Genomic DNA, 12,017 nt, shown 5'->3' with positions numbered 1-12,017 from the left:
AGTGGCGCACCACAGATCTGTACACTGTGTAGTTGCCGCTCCTGGGTACTGAAGATCAGTGAAGTGAATGGCATCTGAGCTGCGGTACCGGAGAGTGGCTATACGCTGGTGTTCTCCATACACTCTGTACATCCAGAAGCTGCAGGACCTAGTAACAGCTGATTGGTGGCTGTGTCAGGTGTCGGACCCCCATCTATCTGATACTGATGACCTATCCTAAGGATAGCTAATCAATACACAACCACTTTTATAAAGGTTACATTTTATACTGAGGAATCTGGCTGCCAGATACTGTTTCAGCTATAGAAGGAATGTTAGGTAAAGCGAGGGCACAGCTAAAGGGAGCTGGCAGGGAATGCTCCTCAGGTGCTGAGTGCCAGGGGGTGCATATGAGGCACTCGGCTTTGGCCAGGGTATTTAGTTACAAGTCTAAGGCAGAGAAGTTAAACTTTCCACTTGGTTAGATCAAGACCAGTCACGATGCAGGCTAAATCAAGCATTAGGTAAGTATTCGGAATAACAAGTTATACCCGTGTGTTATTCAGGCTGGAGAATGTTTACGTAGTGTTTGGAGCACATCATGAATTGGAACAGGTCTCACTTGAATTTACAGTCTAGTATGTTCCCACATGTTGAAAATAAGCAAATATATCACTGCTCACAATAAACAATTACTGGCAGATGAAGAACTGCAGAAACGGCCATGGCCACACCTCGCATTTCATCACACACAGGCACGTCGTCCATAGCAGGCCCTGAAAGTGCATAACATTGGACGACTCTGTGACCAAACAACGGCGCTGCAGATGCTGAAAATGGCTGATGTATCTCTAAAGGAGGCAGAAGAGGTTAAAAGCAAAAATTACTGACAAAGGAAGAAATCTCAGTACAGTCATAGTGCAAGATCTCCCGGCTCAGCTATTATTTTTATTTTATACCTAATCACTCAGACTGTTATTGTTTTTTGTGATTTTTTTATTTTCTTATCAATGTTGAGTGAACCTGCCAAGTTTTTCAAAAGAAAGAAACTTCAGGAAACACTGGCGTTTTTTCCTGGAGCATCTTTTTTAGCATTTTTGGGTCATTTCCGGAGCACTTTTTCAATGTTTTTGGCCTCTGGCATTTTTCTTTTCTGTGTTTTTCAAACTTCTTAGTGTTTTTTTTTCTTGCTATACATTTTTAACTTTTTTAAAACTCCATTCAGCAATGAAGAAACCACTAGTGTTTATTAAAGGGAACCTGTCATTAATTTTTTTCATGTCAGAACTAAGAGTAGCATCTTAGGCTACGTTCACACTAGTGTTGTGCGCCGTTGCGTCGGTGACGCAACGCACAACGCACGCAAAAACATGTCAAAACGCACGCAAAAACGCTGCGTTTTGCGACGCATGCGTCGGTTTTTGCCGAAAATCGGACGCAAGAAAAATGCAACTTGTTGCGTTTTCTTGGTCCGACGCTTGCGTCAAAAAAGACGCATGTGTCGCACAACGCAACAAAAAAAAACGCATGCGTCCCCCATGTTAAGTATAGGGGCGCATGACGCATGCGTCGCCGCTGCGTCGCCGACGCAAACCCGACGCACATTAGCTTAACGCTAATGTGAACGTAGCCTTAATCAGCACCTGTGCTGCATTCCATAAAGGGGCATATAACCTCCTGACTCCCCTAGTACACCTCCAAAAAATCTTTTGAAATTCTCCCTCGCTTTATGTAAACCCTGCCAGTCCGGTCCTGATAGGCGTCCTTGCTGAGGCGTCTACCCCTCCTCCCGGCTTCTGATTGCCGTCCTTCTGCTCTGGTTCACTTGGATGACGCCTCCTGCATCAGCCACACAGCCAGGTGAAATATCGCCCCTGCACAGAGACATCGGCTGCCAGCGCACAGGGGTGATATTTCGCCTGGCTATTTTGATGATGCAGCAGACGTGATCCACGTCAATCAGAGCAAGAGGACGGCGATCAGAAGCCAGCAAGGACGCCTGAGCATGGGAAAATTTCAAAAGGTTTTTGGGGCGTATTTGTCACTGGAAGCAATGATCACCAAGCTACGACTTGCCTACTTGGCCACATCATACGAAGAGAGCAATCACTGAAGAAGGACATCATGGTCAGAAGAATAGAAAGAACAAGGTGAAGAGGAAGACCAGCAACTCCATGGCTTGATACTATCAAAATAATGGGAAGAAGACCCTGGTGGACCTATGTAGGCTGGCACAAGATCTTCCTACAGAACGTTCATCCATCAAGTTGCCATGGCTGGAGATCAAGCCGGAGGACGTTAACTAAATAAACAATAATGGTTGTATTATTTGAGCACTATACTGTATGGTGATATTTGCTGTGTGACATTACCTAGTCACTGTACAGTACATTACTTTTCTATTGTTTGATGATGATGGGGTGGCACTATATCATTTTTATTTTGACAACTTCGGTATGGGATGGAGTGATACCATGCCGGACACTATACAGCCCATGGCGGCCCTGCCTGTAGGAGCCATATAGGCACATTGTATTTGATCAGTTTAGATTATTGGTGCAATACATTTTCTATGGGGCGTTACACTTTTTTGAAATGTTACAGAAGTCCTCATGTCGCTCCAGTCTCATAGACAAAACGTGGGTGGAGGTATGAGTATCTGTGGTAGATTGCCTCTTACGTCTGGGTGAATGATGTACTAAGATATAAATTATCATGCCTTGTAATACAAACAAACCCTTTTCTGTTTTGGGAAATGAGCCAGGATCCTTCAAAACAGTCTGAAAGTACCGAGGACATGGGTGAAGACCTTTCTGCAAGACAGCCTGTTCCATTCCAGAGCTAAAACAGACTTGTTTACTGTCAACTTATACCCGCACCTCCAAATGACTATCTACAGATCTCACATAATGGAATAGGTGCCAGGCAAACCCTAAAATATAATTTACTTTATTAATTAAATGTTAAAACGACATATCACGTGCTACAATATATAAATGTTTCATCCCGCTAGTCTTTTTTTTATTGTTCCTTTTTATGTCATTTTGCCTCTTCTTGTATTTTTTGTGTCTTTATAATGATTTTTTTTATTGATGAATTAATTAATTAAATGTTCTTTTTTAGTGATGAGTGAATATACTCGTTACTCGAGATTTCCCGAGCACGCTTGGGTGTCCTCTGAGTATTTTTTAGTGCTCGGAGATTTAGTTTTCATCGCCTCAGCTGAATGATTTACATCTGTTAGCCAGCATAAGTACATGTGGGGGTTGCCTGGTTGCTAGGGAATCCCCACATGTAATCAAGATGGCTAGTAGCTGTAAATCATTCAGCTGCGGTGAAGAAAACTAAATCTCCGAGCACTAAAAAATACTCAGAGGACACCCGAGCATGCTCGGGAAATCTTGAGTAACGAGTATATTTGCTCATCACTATTCTTTTTGTTTTTGCATTTCATTGACTTATTGATTGTGGCTATAGGTGTTGTATCTACAGATCTCATTACACCCGGCCAACCACTGACTGCTGCTAAGAGAAAATGACAGTAAGAGACAGATAATCAGTGGCAAGTGCCATGATATTGCATTGTTTTCTACCTTTCACATATGGCCCAAACACCCGTGGTTGCTTATCTGACTCTTCACCTACATCTGTTTCCTGTTATATTACCCCTGACATATAGCCTGGGGGGATGGGAAGGAAAGGAAGATAATATGTGTGCTTCTTCACTAACATACCGCCTGCAGTATGGAGATCCTTAAGTGTACAACTACATTGTATTTTTTACCTTATTCTTTTATAGTAATTTTATTCTTTTTTTTGCATACTTGTCCTTAAATAGTTGTCTCATAAAATAACTCACATATGGTTGATTTGTTGCAATTTTCTAGGTTTTCCACAGTATTATGGTTTATACATTTGCCATAATAATTTCCATATAAGCTGTTCCATTACTGCTTAGGACTGGTCCTAGAAAAAAAAGGCAACCATTCTGTGGTTGTGGTGAACACAGTGCAAATACTATGCCCAATCATAGCGGGTTCCCACTAATAACGCCACATCGCCTACAAGTAAAGTAATTAGTGGCATCCCTATAACTTAAATGTACCACTATCTCATTAAAGAGGTCTCCCTATGTATGGAGAGTAGAGATGGGAGAATCGGGTCTCATGATTCCAGTCCCATCCGTCTGGGAATCTCCTTACCTCCTGCCATTCCTGGCTTTTCTTTTCATTACCCGGGCTGGCAAAACGTCATCAATTCAGCATGACGCACAAATTACTTTATGCAGGACCGGCTAATAAAAAGAAGAATTGGGAATGGCAGGAGGTATAGAGATTTGTAGGCCTCCAATCCAACAGTTACACATTACTGCCCTGGACGATGGATAGGAGTCCTGCAAATCGATTCTGGAGTCCTGGAGACTTATTTTCAAGCACCAAAAAAAACCTGAAAAAAAACAGGGCAGCTCACATTTCATAGTAGTAAATTAAACACTATATGGCCAACATATACATACACGATGCGTCAGCACACTGCTATTAATTAATTACATGAATTCCGCTATTGGTGTAAATGTTAAAAACGTAAAGGTACTTAGTTTTTTATCAAAATGCACAAAAGCCATCCAACCATGTCAAGGTGTAACTAAATATGGATGTTCTCTCTCTATCACTAATTTCCTACTTCATGTGTGTGCCAAACCAGCCTCATCTGAATAAGGGTTGAAGGAAACCCAGGCAGAGCTCACAATTAAAACTTTGTCTGGGAGATATGTGTAGATAAGGGGGCTTAGACCTGAAGGGGACCTCCTATGTATACAACAAAAAAATAGGGTCTGCACACCTTCACTTGGGTGGACTGGCTTTTGCGCTCTTTGATAAAAAAAATGCTAAGTACCTTACTTTTTTAATGTTTACAGCAATATTGGAGGTCATGTATTAATTAATCACAGTGTGCTGACACATGGTTATTTTTATTAAGACAATCACCATGGGAAAAAAAAGTGAAAAATAGCTGATATAATTCAGCCAACTGTAACGTACATGGTAGTGGAACCACAGTGCCGTGGATCGAGGAAAGCCTGGAGGCTCATGACTAGGTGATCACCTAACTCTTCACCAAAGCCCCTGATGGTGGGGTTAGACATGGCTCCAGATGAACGCCAGGTGCTGCTCCAGGACAGACCACGGACAAATGGCACTTGACCCCCAAAGTGGCAGGAAGCTGGAACGTCCAGGAATGGGAAGGATCGGCTGGTACAGGCAGGCATGACAGGTGTAGAGGAATGGCAGGTGCTGCCATGCTTGGCTGGTATTCCCGAAAGGCACAACAGAGGCAGGCAGGGCTGGTATACAGGCACATCAGGTACTGGCAGGTGCAGGCAGGAATAGGTAGTAACTTGGAAACAGGGGACCTGACAACTAGCAGGCATGCAGACATACTGACAACACATTGCTCAGGCACCTTCTAACAGGTGGAGGCGCCTAAAATAATAAGTGTCTCCCAGCCATTGGCTGGGGACACTTTAGGACGGTGCGCGTTGCATCTCTAAGAGACCGGGATCGTGCTTGCACCCTAAGCACAGTGCCTGGGGATCTGTCAGACTGTGCAGACCCCAAAAGACTGCAGGAGCAAGAGGAAGCGAGGGCCAGGGTGGTGAGTGAATTGGCATCTGCTGTGGGAGAGGAGGATGGGAACCACACAGGGATGGCAACTCTACACCAACCAATACCCTTCCCTGTTCTGATGAGGCGCAAACCCCCTAAAATAGTGCTGTTTACAGATTGGTCTCTAGTTTGGCTGATATGAGCTACTTGGAATATTTCCGTAATCATAAATGTTATTTGTACATCTAATGGCCCAAGTATCATTTAAATGCCACAAAACACAGAAGAATAATAGTCTTTTTTAAATTCATAAACTTCAGAAATTCAACACCTTTTTTAATTGTAAACATACTTTTGTCTAGAAAAGTCCTGAAAAGCACTAAGCACATATGGCTGTCAACACACCACCATTCTAGTAGCAATCCTAAGAAAAGAAAAGCTAAAGGCAGCAAGGTTTTGTTTAAAATACATTTTGTTTGCGTTCTGCTCTTAAAGAAGGATTGGATATCTGTTAATCATTGAACCGCTGGTGTGCGGAGGAATGCACCTGATGTTATCAATGTACTGTTATATCTGTTATATATATTCATGATTTTACATAGGCGGCAAATCATAAAATCGCCTAAAGAAGAAACAGGTTATTTGTTAAAGATGCATAAAAATAAACTGTTTACCAAGGATTTTATCACCTTGAAGAGGCTGTCTCGAAATGACAATCCTCATCCATCGGCTCCAATGCCGTGTATAGATATAATAGACAAGGTTACCTGCTGGTATCCACTTCCATAAAGCCAGAAAGTTACTATGCATGGGTATGTGCACACTGAATCTTTTTTTTTGCTGCATTTTTGGAGTAGAAACTGAGGAGAGATTCCATGAGGAGTTTTGCGTTTTTGAGGAGGACTTGGAGAGTTTTGGCTCAGTTTCTGCTCTAAAACCTCCCGAAAATTCTCAGTGTGAACATGCCCCTAGAGTGGCTTTCACTGACTCCATTAGAACTGACATCCAGGCCGGCCTCATAAATGTTGCATTTGTCACTGCAAAAATCTGAAATCTATGGGCAGCTTTAATTTTAGGATCAACACGTTACTTAATTGCTTACTTTATGTTAGATAAATAGACATTTGCTTCCCAATCAATCGAAGCTCCTTGACCATGACTTCTATACAGAAGATTAGACACTTCTGTCACTTTGTGCTCAGTACAAGTTTATACATGCATTTAGTTTATATTCGGATTATATTGTTGATTTAAAATATTTGTCTGATATTATAAAGTGTCCCAGAAACAATGCTGCCACTTTTGTCCATTGACTATTACATATCAGCGCCATTCACTTCAATTGGGGGATTAAAAGCAATACCAGACATAGTACATGGACCAGAGTGACACTGTTTCTGTAAAGGGGCAGACCCTTTTTATTATGGTGGACAACACCTTTAAGGATTTATGTGGCATTTGAGAGGCAGCTTACATTTGATAAAGGGAACCTGTCACCAGGTTTTTCCCATATAGAGTACTAGCATGCTGTATACTAGTCCCCAATGAGCTCTGCATAACACAAAAACTGCTTTTATTATACTCATCTGTGGCTTGGTCTGATGGGCGTCACTTGTCTTAATCCAGCGCCTCCTCTCTTCTTTCTTGTGAACGCCGTCTTCCTTCTTGCGTACTATGTCATCCACACAGTGTCCTCTGTTGCGCTCCTACACAGGTCTACTGCTCTGCCCTACCAAGGGCAGAGCAAAATACTATAGTACGCATGCGCCGGCGCTCTTGGCCTTTCCCTGCGCATGCGCATTACAGTATTTTGCTCTCCCCTCAGTAGGGCAGAGAGAAGAGCGCCTGCGTAGGAGCGCAACGGAGGACACTGTGTGGATGATGTAGGACGCGTCATCCACACAAAGTAAGAAGAGAAGAGGCGCTGGATCAAGACCAGAGATGCCCATTGGACCGGACTTCGCCATAGGTGAGTATAATAAAAGCTATTTTTTGTGTTGCGGACATATATACAGCATTCTAGAATGCTGTAACACAGGACTTACAGGTGCTGATCCTAATTTTTATGGGAAAAACCTGGTGACAGGTTCCCTTTAAGGGAATGTGCCTTGAGAAAATGACCTATTGTTTAACTCAAACTTTGTGATAAATCCATTTAAATAATGTGAAAAATTTATTTTATTTGTTTATCCATATCACAACCCTTATTAAAAATTAGAAATTTTGCAATTTTCATACTGGCCACTGGGGCTTTTAAAGAATCTAATTTCAAGGTTTTTGGTGGAAATTTACATGTACATTAGCAGCAATACACTGACTCAGACCTTATTTTATGTATTGAAGCATCAAATAAATGTGTGCAAGGGTCAGCTGTGGCATCACCTGGATCCTGTGTTATCAGCTGTTTATTCAGGTGTTATCTGTGATTGTAACCCTGCCTCTGATGGTAAGGAACCTGCTGGAAACTCTTCCTGAAAGGACAGGAAATATGAGACTATGGGTTTGTTCACACGGCAGTGTTTTATCAGATAGCGCTCGGCTCAATGCTATACTATGGGACAATGTAGATACTGTATCTGAATATTTTCTCATGCCGATGCAGCATGCGAGTGGCTCTGATATTCGGATCACGTGCGCCCATACAAGTCTATGGGTGCGTGGGAAACATTGGACTGGACTCTTATGTAATCCCAGTACTGTCCGATGTACGCGCATAGAGACAATGGAGAAGATGGAGAAATTATGTTCTCCTTCTTCTCCGCACCTGTGAGAGAAAATCAGATCACACTCAGATGACGCTTGGATCAATCTCTGACAGAGTTTGATCTGAGTGTCATTAGTATAATTGTCCCAATTCTCTCACATAAGAGAACATGCATCAGTGTGAATGAGCCCTAAAGTAACCCAGTGGCCAGTGTGTAAATGGCAAAATTACTATTTTTTCTTTTTAATAACTATCATGATATGGAAAAATAAAAAAACATTACCAATTTTTTTCAAAAGTACATGTAGCACAAAACCCAATTTAAACAATAGGTCATTTTCTGATGATAGCTTCCCCATAACTGGATATTGCACATTCTTTCATATTTCCAATTTTGTTAATTATGCTCATTTCTTACCCATCTTTCTTAACCCTAGATAACTATACATGGGACAACTCCACCAACGGCAGCTCCCAGCTTGGGAATAACACAAATGAAGAACAAATCATTAAACTGAATGGCTGGCTGGTGTGCAAAGAGCAGGATGAGATGCTGAACCTGGCCTTCACAGTGGGGTCTTTTCTTCTCAGTGCCATTTCCCTGCCTTTGGGAATCATCATGGACAAGTATGGGCCCCGCAAGCTGAGGCTAAGTGGAAGGTGCGTGATGTGTTATACTGTAGTTTTATTATTATGGCTTCACTTTATATGTGATATAATATAATGTAACAGCTTGTTTTCTATTTTTCAGTGCCAGTTTTGGTGTTTCTTGTCTTCTAATTGCCTATGGAGCAAGTAATCCCAACTGTAAGTAAGAGCCATCTGCCAATACATTGCAGTTCTTTGTGCCATTGGTTTATGAGTTGTGTTATGTACATGGTATACTCTATATCAGAGACCTAAACCGGCAAACTGTGACACCAGAGAGGAGCCCTATTGGTGAGTCAGCTGTATTCTTCCAGGAAGCCACATGGATATGCATACAGGAGCATGAAGGCCTTTCAAACATAAGTCAAAAAATAATGTTTTATTCCACATGCAAATGAAGCTGAAGTGCTCTGGGTGTGGTCAGAGAAGTGCCTGAGCCTCCGCCTCCCGGCTCTATTTCCCGCTTAGCGCTACCTACTTCATGTTGACTCACTAACCTGACAACACAGGCAGTGAGCTGCCAGACAAGCAGAAGAAGGGTGCGCTAGGTGGGGAATGGAGCCGGGGAGGCAAAGGTTCGGGCATTTCTCCAGTCACAACAACCCGAGCACTTCACTCTCACTTTCATATGGAATAAAATAATGTTTTTTTCAGTAACAGAACAACGGATCGGTACAGGTACAGATTGTTTTATATTTCAAAGCCCCACTTGTACACATGTGCAGTTTGGGGGGTGGATCATGCTGATTGGATTCCTTTAAAGATGACCTGCCTACTCTCCTGACATGTCTGCCTTAGTTAATACTTGTACTCACCATAAAATAGTAATGTTGTAGATGTTTTCTTAGAACTGTGTCTTGCTGTTCCTCTGTTATTCCTACTTGAAATATATGAATAAATTGAAAACTGGTTGGTACCATTCGTCTGGTCAAAGAACATGTCCGTTCACACTCAGATTGTGAGAGGACATCCCCTAAAGAGTAACACCCAGTTGTCAGTTTATTCTTATTCTTCCAGGAACAATAACTGAAACACAGCAGAATGCAGAGTTCTAAGAAACAAGATTCCAAAATTGGTCTTACAGAAAAATTCTATTCGAGAACACACATCAGGAGAAGGTCTCTTAAATGCGAAGTCTTCACACATCTGTGTTTCTGTGCACTGTACATATTGGCCACAGGTCTTCTGACCCAAACTCAACACCCTCATAGGCATAAATCAGGTTGTCAAATTTGTGTCAGGAGACCCCGAGCCTACCATCATTTGTGGACATGTGAAACGGGGCTTATATCTAGTACATACCAGTGGGCATAAAGTCCTCTATTAACCGTGTTTGCCAGCTAGTTAAAAGGTGAGGACGTCACAATAATATGTCAGATTGTAACCCTATGCTTTTCTTCCCATTACAGCTCTGTCTGTGCTGATTTTCGTAGCCTTATGTCTGAATGGTTTTGGTGGAATGTGCATGACCTTCACTTCTCTTACAGTAAGTCCAAAATTAACAAGTACTGTGCCACAAAATGTACACTGTCATCTACAACTGTTGAACAATATCCTCCTTCAAAGTAATTTTAGATAGCTGGGTCCTTGTCATGAAATGCCAGTCTGTGGTGGTCTAGCAGCAGGAGCACCCACAGATACCAAGCTGGTCTTCAACATTATTATGTGGAACCAAACATATGTAGCCCAGTATGAATAAGAAACCTATAATACACATTAGACTAACTTTGTCCGAACCCGCCGAAATCAGCAGACTAATGTGTATGGGGGCCTCCAGATTCTACCCTGACAGATGATGTCAAGGAAGACAAGGATCTGGAATGTCCCACTTTGGAATAACAATCCTTTCGTCTCGGTGACATACAGTTAGGTCCATATATATTTGGACAGAGACAACATTTTTCTAATTTTGGTTATAGACATTACCACAATGAATTTTAAACAAAACAATTCAGATGCAGTTGAAGTTCAGACTTTCAGCTTTCATTTGAGGGTATCCACATTAAAATTGGATGAAGGGTTTAGGAGTTTCAGCTCCTTAACATGTGCCACCCTGTTTTTAGAGGGACCAAAAGTAATTGGACAATTGACTCCAAAGCTATTTCATGGACAGGTGTGGGCAATCCCTTCGTTATGTCATTCTCAATTAAGCAGATAAAAGGCCTGGAGATGATTTGAGGTCTGGTGCTTGCATTTGGAAGGTTTTGCTGTGAACTAAACATGCGGTCAAAGGAGCTCTCCATGCAGGTGAAACAAGCCATCCTTAAGCTACGAAAACAGAAAAAAACCCATCCGAGAAATTGCTACAATATTAGGAGTGGCAAAATCTACAGTTTGGTACATCCTGAGAAAGAAAGAAAGCACTGGTGAACTCATCAATGCAAAAAGACTTGGGCGCCCACGGAAGACAACAGTGGTGGATGATCGCAGAATAATCTCCATGGTGAAGATAAACCCCTTCACAACAGCCAACCAAGTGACCAACACTCTCCCGGATGTCGGCGTATCAATATCCAAATCTACCATAAAGAGAAGACTGCATGAAAGTAAATACAGAGGGTTCACTGCACGGTGCAAGCCACTCATAAGTGTCAAGAATAAAAAGGCTAGACTGGAATTTGCTAAAAAACATCTAAAAAAGCCAGCACAGTTCAGGAAGAACATTCTTTGGAGAAATGAAACCAAGAGCAACCTCTACCAGAATGATGGAAAGAGAAAAGTATGGCGAAGGCGTGGTACAGCTCATGATCCAAAGCATACCACATCATCTGTAAAACACGGCGGAGGCAGTGTGATGCTTGGGCATGCATGGCTGCCAGTGGCACTGGGTCACTAGTGTTTATTGATGATGTGACACAGGACAGAAGCAGCCGAATTAATTCTGAGGTATTCAGAGCCGCCATACTGTGTGCTCAGATCCAGCCAAATGCAGCCAAACTGATTGGTCGTTGTTTCATACTACGGATGGACAATGACCCAAAACATAAAGCCAAAGCAACCCAGGAGTCTATTAAAGCAAAGAAGTGGAATATTATTGAATAGCCAAGTCAGTCACCTGATCTCAACCCAATTGAGCAGCA

At 42.1% G+C, this 12,017-nt stretch overlaps 1 protein-coding gene across 2 annotated transcripts in view; it reads left to right on the top strand.

Moving 5' to 3' along the window:
- Nucleotides 1-12,017, top strand: part of SLC43A2 (solute carrier family 43 member 2) — a 90,979-nt gene that overhangs the window by 32,218 nt on the left and 46,744 nt on the right. For both annotated transcript variants that reach the window (XM_077294460.1, XM_077294461.1), the window contains exons 3-5: nucleotides 8,727-8,949; nucleotides 9,041-9,096; nucleotides 10,347-10,423. In XM_077294460.1, coding sequence (XP_077150575.1) covers nucleotides 8,727-8,949; nucleotides 9,041-9,096; nucleotides 10,347-10,423 — 356 coding nt within the window. The remainder of the gene's footprint in view (nucleotides 1-8,726; nucleotides 8,950-9,040; nucleotides 9,097-10,346; nucleotides 10,424-12,017) is intronic.

The sequence above is a fragment of the Ranitomeya variabilis genome, chromosome 3 (genome assembly GCF_051348905.1).
Source record: "Ranitomeya variabilis isolate aRanVar5 chromosome 3, aRanVar5.hap1, whole genome shotgun sequence".
Classification (NCBI taxonomy): domain Eukaryota; kingdom Metazoa; phylum Chordata; class Amphibia; order Anura; family Dendrobatidae; genus Ranitomeya; species Ranitomeya variabilis.
The sequence above is the reverse complement of the archived record's forward strand: the minus strand, read 5'-3'. Positions and strand labels throughout refer to the sequence as shown.